This window comes from Vitis riparia, chromosome 2, assembly GCF_004353265.1.
Source record: "Vitis riparia cultivar Riparia Gloire de Montpellier isolate 1030 chromosome 2, EGFV_Vit.rip_1.0, whole genome shotgun sequence".
NCBI classification, from domain to species: Eukaryota; Viridiplantae; Streptophyta; class Magnoliopsida; order Vitales; family Vitaceae; genus Vitis; species Vitis riparia.
This window is the reverse complement of record NC_048432.1, coordinates 15,091,456-15,106,437: the sequence shown is the minus strand read 5'-3', so window position 1 is coordinate 15,106,437 and position 14,982 is coordinate 15,091,456. Positions and strand designations below refer to the sequence as shown.

Genomic DNA, 14,982 nt, shown 5'->3' with positions numbered 1-14,982 from the left:
AAAAAGATTTTGCTGTCAAGAATTATTTGACATCGTCACATCGGTGACATTTATGCGAAAGACTATAAATGCGTCCATGACTTCATCTGCGACTTCCTTGATGAAGCATTTATTAGTAATGGTACTACCATGGTCATGACAAATTTGTATTTAAAAGAAAATAAATATGGGTACAGTCTTTCCTCCTATTTTTTATAAGAAAGAAAATATTTTCTATAATATTCTCTAGAATAAAATAAAATAAAAAAACAATCAAAACATCAGTCTTAACGAAAAATTCTAAGGAACTCTTTTTAATTTCAAAATTTAAGTAATTACTTGAGTTTAAAAGTTAAGTTTTTAATTTTAAATTTAATTTTTTTAATTTAAAATTTAGTTATTTTTAAATATGATATTATCCTCACTTCCATGCCTAATTTTAGGTTTTTTAGGTTTTCGTACAAGGTTGTGATTGGATTATAATTTTTGTGTTTTAATTTCATTGAATAAAATTATTATTTTTGTTTCCTCGGAGTTTAGGAAATATGAATATTGTGTCAAACAAACCTAATTTAAATAAAATTAATATTTTTTTCTGAAATTTTAAAAAGAAATATTATAAAAATCATATTTATTGTTTGGGGAATTATGCAATCATATACCAAGCCTAAAACTAAAAAGTTTTTTATAACTTTAATTTTTGCTTTTCATTTTGAGTGTTAAGTGGGAAAAAAAATTACTCTTGCACTCAAATAGTCTTTTTGAATTTATTCCAAAATTACCCCTAAAAATTCTTATGACAAGTGCATCTACTATTTTTTTTTAATTCTCTTATAAGATGTTTTAAGATGATTATCGAACCGAAAAAATTACCATTCACAATTTAATAGTTGGAACAATGGTCAAATCACGGTTAAACCATCATGTTATAAATATATATTTTATTAAAATTAAAATTAAAATACTTTTTAAAAATTATATATACATATAAAAATTAATTTTTTTTAATAATATTTTATTTTTTATATTGATATGTCAAATTAAATGATAAAGATAAATATAAATATATTAAGAGATTAAATTTTGTGAAATATAATATTATGAACCCCACATTTCGGCTCAATTCGTTTCCCACTTGACGGCGAGCTCGATTTTTGTTTTCGAAAAATGATCTTTATTTGATTAAGAAAACTGACTTGGAATCGTCACTTATTTTTGTTTTATTTTTTAAAAGGTAAACAAAATAAGAAAGAAAAACTCTAAGTATGACTCCTTATTTTGGAAAAGGTGGTCTGTGAAAAACCAGATCGGGTTCGGGGGTCAGGTTACTCGTCAGAAAGGTACGGTAAAGACCGTAGCACCCCTCTAAGCCCCTAAAGTCGGGTCTCTACTAATAAAATGAAGCAATCATGACAATGGACGAGTAAATCAATGAGTACCCAGAATAAATCATGCACACGTGAGAATCAAAATATGCTTAGACAATGACCAGAGTGAAAGTAGGTGTGTACCTGGGTAACGAGCCACCATGCGCTAGCAAGAAAGAGGTTAGTGCACAATCAAGGAACAATTTCGAGCATGTCATATAGCAGAATAAGATCAACCATGCATGACGATTAAATTAATCAATCAATCAATTATAAAGTCATATATGTCGGGCCCCCACCAAAGCCCGTTTATTTTTGCATGAATTAATTCCATAAACTCCATTATTCGGAATTACGGGATTGAATCTATGCTTATTTTAAAACATTTTAAAAAACAGAAGAGTTGTGAAAATTGCTTGCCAGAAGGAAAGATGACAGCAAAATTTTATTGGAAACGGGACTCTTGGATGATCTTAAAAACTCTAAGGATGAAAGATAGGATGCTTTGAAATGGTTTAAAAAAAGAAGTTATAAAACGAGGATCTGGACATGTCTGACGGGGGAAGTTGAATCGCCCCCCTCTACTATCCGGCGTCAGGCGTCGAATGTGAGAATTCCGGAGAAGGCGGAATGTCGACGGACAGAATTCCGGATGCAAAGCATCCGGAGAAGGTGGGACTTCGGCAGATAGAATTCCGGATGCGAGGCATCCGGAAAAGGTGGGATTTCGGCCAGACAGGATTCCGGATGCGAGACATCCGGAGAAAGTTGGATTTCGGCCAGACAAGATTCCGAATGTGAGACATCCAGAGAAGGTGCAACGTTAGCGGACAGAATTTCGAATGTAAGGCATCCGAAGAAGGTGGGACTTTGGCCGGACGGGATTCCGGATGTGATACATCCGGAGAAGGTGGGCGTTGGCCGGATAGGATTCCGGATGCAAGACATCCGGAGAAGACGGGGCGTCGTCCGAACAGAATTCTTCCCCGGGTGGTAAGGTTAAATGGGTATGTGAAGGAGTGAAGGATAGCATGCAACCTCGAGTGTTTGTTGACTGTGAAGGCTTGGAGAAAACTAAAAAGGTTTGTTCTCATCATCATTGAAAACCCAGATTCTAGCCACAAGGTTAAGAGCCTTGAAGCTTCACGGAAAGCAGCTGAGACTTTGGAGCCTTGAGTATGCACTCAGGGAGGAAAAGAAAACAAGGGGGTAACAGGATAGCAACAAGAAGAAGAACATGAAGACTTTAACCAGCATATCGGACCCATTTCATCATTTCATCCATGGGTCCAACATTCAGTGAGTTAAAATGGAAAAATACTCGTCAGAATAGGGCATAAAACACATCAAACTCTTCTAATATTCAATCAATAATCACTAAAACAGAACAACCCAACAAACAGAAATGAAAAAAAAACACTGAGAATCAGACCTGGACAGTCTAAAAAAAATGGAAAATATACAAAGAACAAATGGTCATACCTGGAAATCTCCCTTCTCAGCTCTGTGTCATGGACTCCCTTTTCGGCAACTCTATGTTCCTCCCTTCTTAGCTTCTTCTCTCAGTTTTCCACCAATACTCTTTCCACCCAAAACTCCTCCATTTCTTCTCTTACACTGTTGTCTCTCTCTCGTCCTTTCTTCCTTTGGTGTCTTCTCTTGCAAGCCACTCTTCTGCCCTCCTATTCACCGGTCAGTAAGCATGGCCTGCCCAACCACTCTTTGCAACAGCCACTTTCCTGCACCACTACAATGTTGTAACCTCCAACGATCTCTGCAGCAACCACCTTTTCTTCTCTCTCATCCGCCCCCCCTGACGGTCTGCGGGACCCCCTTCCAGAAAGTTCCTCCACGTGTCAAAGTCTTACTGCATCTTCAAAAAGCGAGGTCGATTCCTTATGGCCACCAAGGATGTGACACGTGGCTCGCTGGGATAGTGACACCTGGCTAAAAATGTGATATGCAAAAACAAATAGAGAAAAAGCGACCTATGCCTAAATGGGGGTCTACAAATATGTATAATATTTAAATATGGAGATATATTTAAGATAAAAAAAAATTATAATATTTAATTTTATTTACCAATATGTATTTTATTATTTTAAAATTTTAAAAATTATTATATTAATTAATTTATATTATTTTCATATTTATCATTAATAATTATTATAAAAATATAAGTGAATATAAATATTTATATTTGTTTAAATGTTTTAAATGATCAAAATTTGCTCTTCGTCAACCATAGATCCATGGTTTAAGTTCCCTTCATGTTTTTTTTCTATTATAACCCATAACTCATTCCACATTTGAATTCTAGAAGCTAAATGTGGGGTATAAATAGGTTGCACAAACACTACACAAACAAAGTGTTTGGTGGGCCTGGAAGTAAGGGGCTTTGGCCAAAAGAAAAGGAAACTCATTTTAGATTGGTTTGTTGGTTCATCGAGAATCCGACTTCTAAATGGTTCATTGACCCAATCGAACCGGAGAAGTCCGATCCAATTTTTAAAACATTGTAGTTTTCTCTCACACCCCCTTATCCATTGTTGCGTATTATATTTCTTTTTGTTATTTTTCCTTCTTATATTACTTTTTCCTAATCTTCTTTAACATTTCTTTTAATATACTCATGTATCCTCTCATAAAACCTCTTTAATTTCAAATTTTTTTTACACTCTTATCTCTCCATATTTATTGATTTTAATCATTCTTTGGGACATATTAAACTTAAAATGATGGAATATAATAAATAGTTAATAACAAGAAATTAAATAAAACATAAATATATAATGAACAAAAATGAAAATATTATACCACAAATAATATACTTGATGATGTTAAATAATAATTTTAATAAAACATTTGATAGTTTGAGGTTTAAATTTAAAAATTATATTTTATTATTTAGAAGCTTATGATATAAGAATTTTTATATTAATATTAAATAAAAGATTTATTCATTTTGTAAATCTTATCACATGAAAGTAAACATATATTTATAATATTATTTTATTATTTACATTAGTTTTTTTTTTTTTTTTAGAATTTTAATATCAAAATCACAGTAAGTGATGGTGGTTTTAGCTTTTTTATTAAGGTTTTAACTTAATGCTAGTTCTAATTTTTTGCTTATTTAAAATCTTTAATTTTTATTAATATAAAATTGAAAAAAAAAATACTTTTTATATAAAAAATGGTATTTAACATTCTTAAAAAAAATTACAAACATTTTTTTAAAGCCTAACCAGGACCCTATTTGAGTTTGTTAGGGACTAAGTATTCATTTGTGAAATCTCGAGAATGGTTTTGATGTCTTTCCCCTCCTTCATGATTGACATCTATACTCACCTATAAAAAAAATATGGCCAATCGTTTTAAGGGCGATAGGGACCAATTCGACCTTTTCAAGGTCTAACTATTCACTTGTAGAACCACATGAATGGATTTGAGGTATTCCCTTACCTTTATGGTTGATTTCTTAGTTCGTGTACATCATTAAGAAAAATATATACATTCTTAATAAATATGCGTACATTTTTTTAAAGGTCGGTTAAGACTCCATGCAACCTCAATAGGGTTTAACTGTTCATTTATGAAATCCCAAGAATAAATTTGAGATCTTCCCTTACCTCCATGGTCAATATCTAAGTCCATGTACGTCATTAAAAATATACGTATATTCTTAAGAAAAATACATTTATTTTTTTAAAGGTTGACTAATACCCCCATTTGACCTTATTAGGGTCTAAGTATCCATGTCCGGAACCTTAGAAATGGGTTTGAGGCCTTCCCCTATCCTAATAGTCAATTTCTAAGTCCATTGACATTTTTAATAATATTTCTTAAGGGTGTAAATAGGGGTTAGAACTTCAGTCATTAAGGTAGGAAAAAGGCTTCAATTCAATCCTAAGATTCCCTAAATGAATATTTACACCTAAATAGTGTCTAATTGGGTTTCGGTTGGCCTCCAAAAAATGTAAGTATTTTATAAAGAATGTACATAATTTTTTTAAGAGTGTGTATATTTTTCTTAAGAATGTACATAGGGTTCCAAATTGAATTTTGGGGTAAGAGAATGACTCCAATTCATTTCCAAGGCCCCCTAAATGAATATTTAAGATAAGCTTAATGGGCCCCGATGGTCTCCAAAAAAATGTACATATTTTTCTTTAAAATGTACGTGAAGTTCCAAATTGTATTTCAAGGTGGGAAAAGGGTTCAAATTCATTCTCAAGGTCCCCAAATAAATATGTAAGACATAATCAGGCTTAATGGGTCCCAATTAGCCTCCAAAAAAATGCACGTATTTTTCTTAAGAATGTGCATATTTTTCTTGAGGATGTACGTGTAGTTCCGTATCAAATTATTGGGTGGGGAAAGGCTTCAAGTTCATTCCCAAGGTTCCCTAAATGAATATTTAGACCTAAATATGGGCTAATAGGGTCTGATTGGCCTTTAAAAAAATGTATGTATTTTTGTGAAAAATGTACCTGTTATTATTATTATTATTTTTAAGGATGAACGTAGGTTCCAAATCAAATTTTGAAGTGGGGGAAGGCTTCAAATCCATCCCCAAGGTTTCCCAAATGAAAATTTAAACCCAAATAGAGTTTAACTAGGACTAGTTGACCTTAAAAAAAAATGTATGTATTTTTCTTAAGGATATACGTGAAGTTTCAAATCACATTTCGAGATGAGGGAGAGCCTCAAATCCATTTGCAAGATTCCCCAAATGAATATCTAGACCAAAATAAGGCCTAATGGAGTTCTGATTGACATCCAAAAAACAAAATATGTATTTTATGAAAATATATGCATTTTTTTTTAAATGTATATATTTTTCTTAAGAATATACTTGAGATTCCAAATCGTATTTTGGGGTAGGGGTAAGGGAAAGGATTAAATCCATTCGCAAGGTTCTTGAAATGAATATTGAGACATAATAAGGCCTAATAGGTCCCGTTGGCCTCTAAAAAAATATACATATTTTTGTGAAGAATGTACATATTTTTCTTAAAGATGTACATGGATTCCATATCACATTTCAAGGTGAGGAAAGGCTTCCAATCTATTCCCAAGGTTCCCCCAATAAGTATTTACACCCAAATAGGGCCTAATTAGGACCTCGATTGGCTTCCAAAAAAATGTATGTATTTTGTGTGAAGGATGTGCATATTTTTCTTTAAAATACACATGAGGTTCTAAATCGTATTTTGGGGTGGGGAACAATTCAAATCTATTCCAAAGGTTCCCTAAATTAATATTTAAGACATAATAAGACCTAATGGGGTGTTAACCTATTTTTTTTTTTACATATTTTTTGTGAAGAATGTACGTATTTTTCTTAAGAATGTTCATAGGGTTCCAAACCTATTTTGTGGTGGGGAATGACTCAAATTCATTCCCAAGGTTTTCAAAATGAATATTTAGACCCAAAGAAGGTCTAATGGTGTCATGGTTGGCCTCCAAAAAAATGTACATATTTTTTTTAATAATACATATATTCTTAATCAAAATACATATGTTCTTCATAAAATATATACATTTTTCATCAAAATACGTACACTTTTTTCATAGGCCAACTAGGATCCCTTTAGGCCTTATTTGGGTTTAAATATTCATTTGGAAACCTTGGGAATGGATTTGAGACCTTTCCACACATCAAAATATGATTTTGAACCCTATGTACATTTTTTTTAAAAAAATTGATACATTCTTGAAAAAAATATATGTATTCTTCACAAAAACATATACATTTTTTTTAGATCAACCAAGGCCCCATTAGGCCTTATTTGGATCTAAATATTCATTTTAGAAACCTTGAGAATGGATTTGAGCTCTTCCCCCCACCATAAAATAGCATTTAGAACTCCACATATATTCTTAAGAAAAATATATACATTCTTCATAAAAATGTCCATACATTCTTCATATTTTTTGCAGGTAAATTGGGATCCATTAGGCTCTATTATGTCTTAAATATTCACATTTCTATTAAGGTATAAAAAAATATGATTACAACTCAAAATGTGAATAGGACATACATATATAAATAATGTGACCTGCGTAGTAAGATATTAAAATTGTAATCTAAGCACGAATAATATGATTAGGATATGCAAAGTGTATTTAGGGTATGAAAAATACTGTTTGGCTAAAAAAATTAAAACAAAAATATTAAGTTCTGAAAATTGTATCAGGTAAAAGTAATGTAACCAGATTATAAAAAAAAAAGTGACAAAAATATTAAATTAGAAAAAAAAAAAAAAATATATATATATATATATATATATATATAATATCAAATAACATAATATTTATGCAAATATTTTTATATAAAATAAATATTGTAGAATATATTAAATTTTGGTAAATTTTAGATAAAATATATTTAATCAATTTTTATCTTTTCATTTCATTTATCAAGTTGCCAAATTATAATAATAATTTATTTATTTAAAAAAAAAATTGACTAATCAATAAAGGTTGACAAAATTTTTAGATTTAACCATTTTTAAAAAAATAAAATAATTAAAATTGACATTTATAAAGGTGTAATGATAACTCAATTTGCCAATCTTGGCCTAAAGCTAATTGAGTTCCCAAAAATAAAATAAAAAATAATTCAACCAAGCCCAACTTAAGTCTCAAAAATACCTGTCACCCTCCAACATTGGGTTGGATTTTGTGCTGCGCTCAGCCGTTACCATCATTCTCTTATTATAAACACACATCCGGATGAAACCGACCCTTGCATTCACAAAAGAAACCCTAAGGGGGCCCCTCTATCACTTCCAAGCGACGTCGGCACACCTACCCCACCATGTCGAAGCCCAAATAAAAAATAACTCTGCCAATCAGCCGGCAGACCGACATTTGAATAATTTGCCAATAGTATTCAATCCATATAAAAGGTATCTTACAGAGAGATTGCAATATGAAAATAGGCAATAATATACCACTACTATACAAATTTCTTTAGGGATCTGTATAAATTAAGGAAGTTAGAGTAATAAAAATTGTTACTCTAACAATGGGGATTATGGTGCTGGGGGAGGGAAGAACTCATTCGCAATGCAAGCAACCCAAGAGCTTCCAAAACCTTCGCATTCTTCTTACAATTTTTTTGATCCTTCGATCCAGGGAGGCCGGGGAAAAAAAAACAGGACGCTGAACAGGCGGAGCCGCTTCTGGGGTTTGTTCTCCATTGCTACTCCGACCACTGCTGCTGCTTTTCCTAAGATAGAAACTTCTGCTCCCAACATCCCCGATGGCATCTGATTTGTTCAAGCCTATTAATCAAGTCCAAAACATTATTCAGGAACTCTGATAATGATGGGATTTCAGATACAGTGCACCAATTTCAGAAGCCAATTCAGAAAACATACCATGTTTCTTCCCTAAGAAATTAAAATTGGTTTCAAAATACCCCCATTTGAGACTTACTTTGGAGGCAGAAATGGGAGTGATGCATTTCGAAAGCGGCAGCAGCGTCCTTGTGGAGCTGTGGGCTTCGCCCTTCTTTGCGATACTCGTCGATTACGAGCTGGATGGTGTCCTCCACACTGGACCCCAATTGAACCATAGTTCGGATGGGTCCTGGACTCCCTTCGACGGTTACATTCACCACCACTTTTGCGTCTTTTTTGTAACCCTGCACACTCCAAATCTGTCATAGAATTTAGACTCTTAGGGCGTGTTTGGAGTACCCCATGATCCAACAAAGGAAAAAAGCCAAAAACGTTCTCAACATTTTCGATCGTCGTTATTTTTTACCAGGGAATTGAATTCACAAACAGCAATCCAACATTCTCCCAAATCAATGGAATTGATTTCATGAATTTAAGAACAGAAAGATAGTCTAGACAAATCACAGTTGACTCTCTACCTCCTGATTTTGCGGCGAGAGGGACAAGAACGAAGAGCAAAACGACGACGTCGCCAACACGTCCGTACACGTCTGGGGACGGAAGAGCACGCCATCGGACTCCAGATTCCGATTATCGTCCCCGTCGACGAAGAAGCTGACGGTCCAAAGAATAGGCTCGGAGGAGCACCTGTGCAGAACTGCAACGGGCTTCGACGGTTTCTTCAATCGCCGATGAATCAAAGTTCGCCGATGCGGCGAAGGGGGTGGGTGAGGGGGTCTGGTTCTCCGTCTGATGGAAGGAATTCGTCGCCGGAAACTTCTTTCAGACATATATATATGTTCAAGCATTTAAAAGAAAGAGGAATACGAAGGAATCGAAAGTGTTTTGCGTGCTTTCAGAAAACAAGTTAGGTGCAGGGAGGAAACACCGAGGAAATTGCTTAGTGGGCTTTAGGAGAAGGAAAGGCAGATGATGATTGCTTTGAAGTTTGAAGCCTTCAAGGAGAGGGCATCCTCTTGCCTATTTCCGCCCAACTGTCTTTTCCTCTTTTTCCCCCTTTTCTTTTTTTCTTTCCGAGTTAAAACTTAAAAGTAAAGAATGTGGGCTATGGTTGTTTCTTTTGAGTGTAGTGTTAATTCTTCTTTTATTGTTCATTTCTAAGTATAATGATATTCAAACCAATATGTTATTAAAGTTATTGCCTAATAAAACAAGATATAATACGTATGACCTAATACATCGTATGACCTAATACATCATATTCGATACGTATATTATAAGATATCATTTACCATTTCAAGATATATCTCATTGGATGTTATATTCGATAAATGTGATGTTTTAAGATATTATATTGAATGAGACATGATTTATAAATTAAATAAAAAAAATTGAAGAATATATTATTAATCATTGTTCGAGATTTATTTAAAATATAAATTATATAGCATATTGATATTTGTTATTAACAAAAGATGAAATCTTTCACATATTTGACATTATTTAAAAATCTTTCTACAATTTATGATTTAGTTTTCATTGTTTTTCCCATTTTATGGCATATTTTATACTTATTTGTTAATATTTTTTACTGTAAAATTATTTTTTTGATTAAAATGTTTTGTTATATCAAATAAGTAATATAGAAAATTGAAAAAAAATAAAATAAAAAACTTTATGATTCATGTCATATGTATATCTCATATGTTAACTCAAAATCCTAAAATATATATAATAAAAAGAAAAAAAAAAGTGATATAATATATTCTATCTCTGTTTAATTGAAGATGAAATCTGATTTATTTTATTCATCACCGATCATTAATTAAATATATTACCTTATCTTTTATCATATTTCATACTATATCCAACAAATTAAACATGAATTAAGGTTATAAATCATTTAGAAAATTTTGAGGTCGACTATTTAAAATGAATGGTCCTAAAAGGATATTGAAAAGTTTCTAAATCGGAGTTATAGTATAACTAGAGGTGGTTATTTAAGCCCAAAACTTTAACCCTTTTTTTAATTCAATTAAGCCTTAAGAAATTAGAAATGAACAATAGCTATCCAACATAAATGAGACAATATTTTTATGTAAAAACCTCCACACAAGTTCAGAGATAAAAAGTCATTGAGTTGAAGATCTCGAATCTAAAATCCACGGTAGAAGCTAACCCTAGATTTACTCTTCAAAACCTATTCCATGATTCACATGCCTAATGCAACACCTCATATGCTGCAATGGATTTGCCTCAACTCCTAATGGGATGTTGACCTGTTTTGATAACCCATAATTAGTTTAACATCTTCTTTGAGAGCTTTTGGAAATTGGAAGGTAAATTAGGATTTTTCCAATATTTGCATCAAAACCAAAATCTATGTTAGGCAAGGTATTTATATCCTATGAATGCCTATGGACTCAAATTACTATTTCTAAAATAAATTAAAGTACAAGTATAAAATAAATCCAATTATAATTGTAAAATTAATTCAATTACATTATAAATTTAATCCAATTTTGCAAAATTGGGATTTTACCATTTTTTGATACATATTTTAAAAACATTTTTACTCAATTTTAAAAATTTTGAATCAACTACAAGTCTTAAATAAATTCTATTGGCATTTTCCAAACCTGTCCATACTTATTTGTGTCATTCAATTGATTACACAGCCTTAAATCTTCAATGAATAGTGAAACACATAGTCTAGAAAAATCTTACGCCAAAATAAATGAAGCAAAATTAACAACTTAAATTACATCTAACATTCCAACAAAGATGATTATATTCATTGCTTGCGATATAAGCATAGACTCATTCAAAGGGGCCCATACCAAACCATGGTCCAAGCCGCCGTCCAAATGCGCCTGTTTTATGTAGCCCATTGATCATGAGCATGGCCCCAGTAAATTGTTCCAGCCCCCATTGAAACTCCTTTTTCATCTTTTTAATGCACATTGAACACATAAATCAAAGCGGGAGCCTGACCTTCCCTTATCCATTTGACATATCCCAAGGACGTTCCATAATTGAACAATCCCACTCCACCAAATCTCTGGCTTTGGGCTCTGCAAGATGTTTAAGATAATAGCTTCCAAGGAACTTAGCAAGGTCTGTTTCATCTTATCAACTTGGACGTGGACCAAAACTGAAATGCCTGCAAGGAGTGTGGTGTGGAGGTTTCAGAGGATTCCAATCTAGTACCGGGATTCATTACCTTGCAGTAAACATTTCACGTATCATTGCTGAAAATCCCCTTCACCAATAATGTTCTGCACAATTCACGGACAATTCTTGGAATGAGGAAGAGATCAATGGAACAAGAGAACACAATATTAAGCAGTGTTGTCAAAAGCAAAAGGCAATGTCAAGGCAAGAAGACTCCCTTTAGCTTAAGGCAAAAGGCAAAAAATAAGGCCATAGCTGGATTATAATAAGACAATAAAAAATGTACATATATATTTACCTATTCGATACGTAATCAATATAAGCACTGTCTTTAACAATCAATACTATTTATTTTCCATCTCTCATAATATCTTATAAAATTAACAAAATAGTAATAATTATTCAAAGTGTTAAATATTATACCCCACATCATAAGAAACATCATATTGTATAGAGATATTCATCATGTCTAAATGGATATTCTAATTTTTTTAGACATCTAAAAATCATAATAAAAAACAAAATAAGAAAATGAACATCCTAAAAAATCTTTGGGCATCATCATTATAGTCATCATTGAAATTAAAATTGTCATCACTTTCATCAAGACTAGATTGATAACCCTTCATCTCATTATTTTTATGATTGATAATATAATATTTCATATTATACTTTGTTTAATCCAATGTTTTTTTTTTTTTTTTTTTGATAGGTAAAAGCTTGTTTAATCCAATGTTAGATTAAATGACCTAATGGCCTAGCCGACCCCGACGATCACTTTTAATAACACTAAGTCATTATGAAAGATTATTCATGACACTGACAAGAATTGGGGAAGCTAGGGATCAAATATTAAGATGTCATTGATCTGTAGTAATTTTATTAATAAAAATTACTTAATTGTTAAGCAAAGAAGGAGATGAAGCTGCTAGCAATAAATGTTGTATTCATGCAACTTGCTTCACAGTAGAATAAATGAACAAAGATAACAGCGATGCAAGAAGAGTATAGCTACTACCTTTAACTGGTATATGGCGGCAACAATTGTATCCAGAATCTTACAATGGCTGAGTGGAAAAAACCTTCCTCGGTATCAAAAAATTTGCAGATTTCCATTTCTTTCCAGAGGTTTAGCTTCCATAAATTACAATGGTGCTACATCTGACTCTAATCCAACTACCCAAGTCATGTACTTTTCCTGGGTTTATGAAACTACAAAGGGTAGGATATGAAAACTTGGTCCTCTGAAAACCAGAAGTATGAAGTGTTATCAAACCCAAAATGGAGCAAACACTGTTTTGTGAGTGCATATTTCTTATAAAAAAGGGAGTCAAGCAGATTCCATCCAACTGCAACCAGGTATTTTGGAAAATCCCTTCTCCTTCGTGACCTTTCTCAATCTCTTGACATCATCCCACCTCTCACCAGATGCATAAATATTGGAAAGAAGAGAACGATAACCAGTTGTATCAGGCTCCAATTCGAAGCAATGCTGAGCTGCAATCTCCCCAAACTCAACATTATTATGCAACCTGCAAGCAAGAAGCAAAGCTCCCCAAACCCCAGCATGAGGCTGCATGGGCATACTCTTTATTAGCTCAAGTGCTTCTTGTAGCCTTCCTGCCCTACCAAAAAGATCAACCATGATTCCATAATGATCAACCGAAGGCACAAGATTATACTTTTTCATGGAGGTAAAGCAACGGTAGCCTTCTTCAACCAAACCAGCATGGTTATAGGCGGTTAATAGCCCAGTGAAGGTGATTGAATTTGGGAAAATCTGGGCATCTACCATCTCATCAAACAACTTGATTGCATCAATAGCTTTACCATTTATGCCACACCCCAAGATCATTGCAGTATAAGCAACTAAATCCTTCTTTCTCAAACCATGGAACAATTCATATGCCTTATCAATGCTTCCACACTTTGCATACAAGTCAAGTAAAGCAGTGGCCAAATGACCATCCATTTCAATTCCGAGTCTTCTCATATATGACTCGATCCAGGGCCCAAATCTCAAGTCTCCTAACTGAGAACATGCAGATATAACACTAGCCAAAGTCATCTCATCTGGTTGAACATTTACATATGGATTAAGCATATTGTTAAATAGCTTAAGAGCCTCCTTCGGTCTACTATTTTGAGCATAGCAAGCTATCATGGCATTAAATAAGAGCAGATCTTTCCCACCGACCTGATCAAATAGTTCGCATGCAGAATCAACATCCCCACATTTTGAGTACCCAGAAATCATGGTCATCCAAGAAACATTATTTCTCTGCGGCATTGCATCAAAAAAGCTTCTAGCAGAATCTATGTCCCCAAACTCCACATACCCACTAATCATCGCATTCCAAGAAGCGAAATTCCTCTCGGGCATTTGTTGAAACAACGATGACGCCTTTAGCATATCCCCTGCTCTGGCATATCCCGAAATCATCGAATTCCACGAAATAACATCTTTCTGCGGAATCTCATCAAACACCCTCTGGGCCACCACTAAATCCCCGGACTTCAGATACCCAGCTAACATCGAATTCCACGAAACCACATTCCTCTCAGCCATTTCATCAAACATCTTCCGTGCAATCTCCATATCACCCAGTTTGCAGTAAAAATCCACCAGAGCAGTCTCCACATAAATCCCATCACCACCACCACTAAACCCGAATTTCTGAACCTGACCATGAATGGAAAGCCCACCCATTCTGTACGCAATTCTAGCACACGCCTTCAGAGCAGAAGACAGAGCAAATGTGGTGGGGCACAGTCCCCACCTCTGCATTTGAACATAAAGAGCAAAAGCCTCTTTGAATTGGCCATGCTGGGTGGAGAAACGAATTGCGCAAGCCCATGAGAAGGAGTCTGGAGACTTGGAATGGTGGAGGACAGAATGGACATATTGAGCGACAGTTGCAGAGTAGTTTGAGGCAGAAAGGAGGATTTGGCGGGCCAAGATTGGCTCCAGATGGCTCAGACCATGGATCAGTATTAGTGCGTGAACTTGCTTTGCTTGCTTCACTGATAAAGAGATTGTGCTCAGTTTGGAAAATAAGCATCTGGGTTCCATTCATGAATCATGAGGG

General features: G+C 33.7%; 2 protein-coding genes across 2 annotated transcripts; both read right to left on the bottom strand.

Annotated features, from left to right (window-relative positions):
• Nucleotides 1-8,187: 8,187 nt before the first annotated feature.
• Nucleotides 8,188-9,760, bottom strand: LOC117927697 (uncharacterized protein At4g22758). The gene is made up of 3 exons (XM_034847354.1): nt 9,238-9,760; nt 8,796-9,018; nt 8,188-8,641 (listed from the first exon to the last, which is right to left on the bottom strand). Exons 1-3 carry the CDS (start codon nt 9,565-9,567, stop codon nt 8,415-8,417), a joined length of 780 nt encoding a protein of 259 aa, XP_034703245.1. The 5' UTR covers nt 9,568-9,760; the 3' UTR covers nt 8,188-8,414.
• Nucleotides 9,761-11,371: 1,611 nt separating this feature from the next.
• On the bottom strand, nt 11,372-14,982 carry LOC117928081 (pentatricopeptide repeat-containing protein At4g22760). The gene is made up of 2 exons (XM_034847880.1): nt 12,912-14,982; nt 11,372-11,997 (listed from the first exon to the last, which is right to left on the bottom strand). Exon 1 carries the CDS (start codon nt 14,964-14,966, stop codon nt 13,224-13,226), a length of 1,743 nt encoding a protein of 580 aa, XP_034703771.1. The 5' UTR covers nt 14,967-14,982; the 3' UTR covers nt 11,372-11,997; nt 12,912-13,223.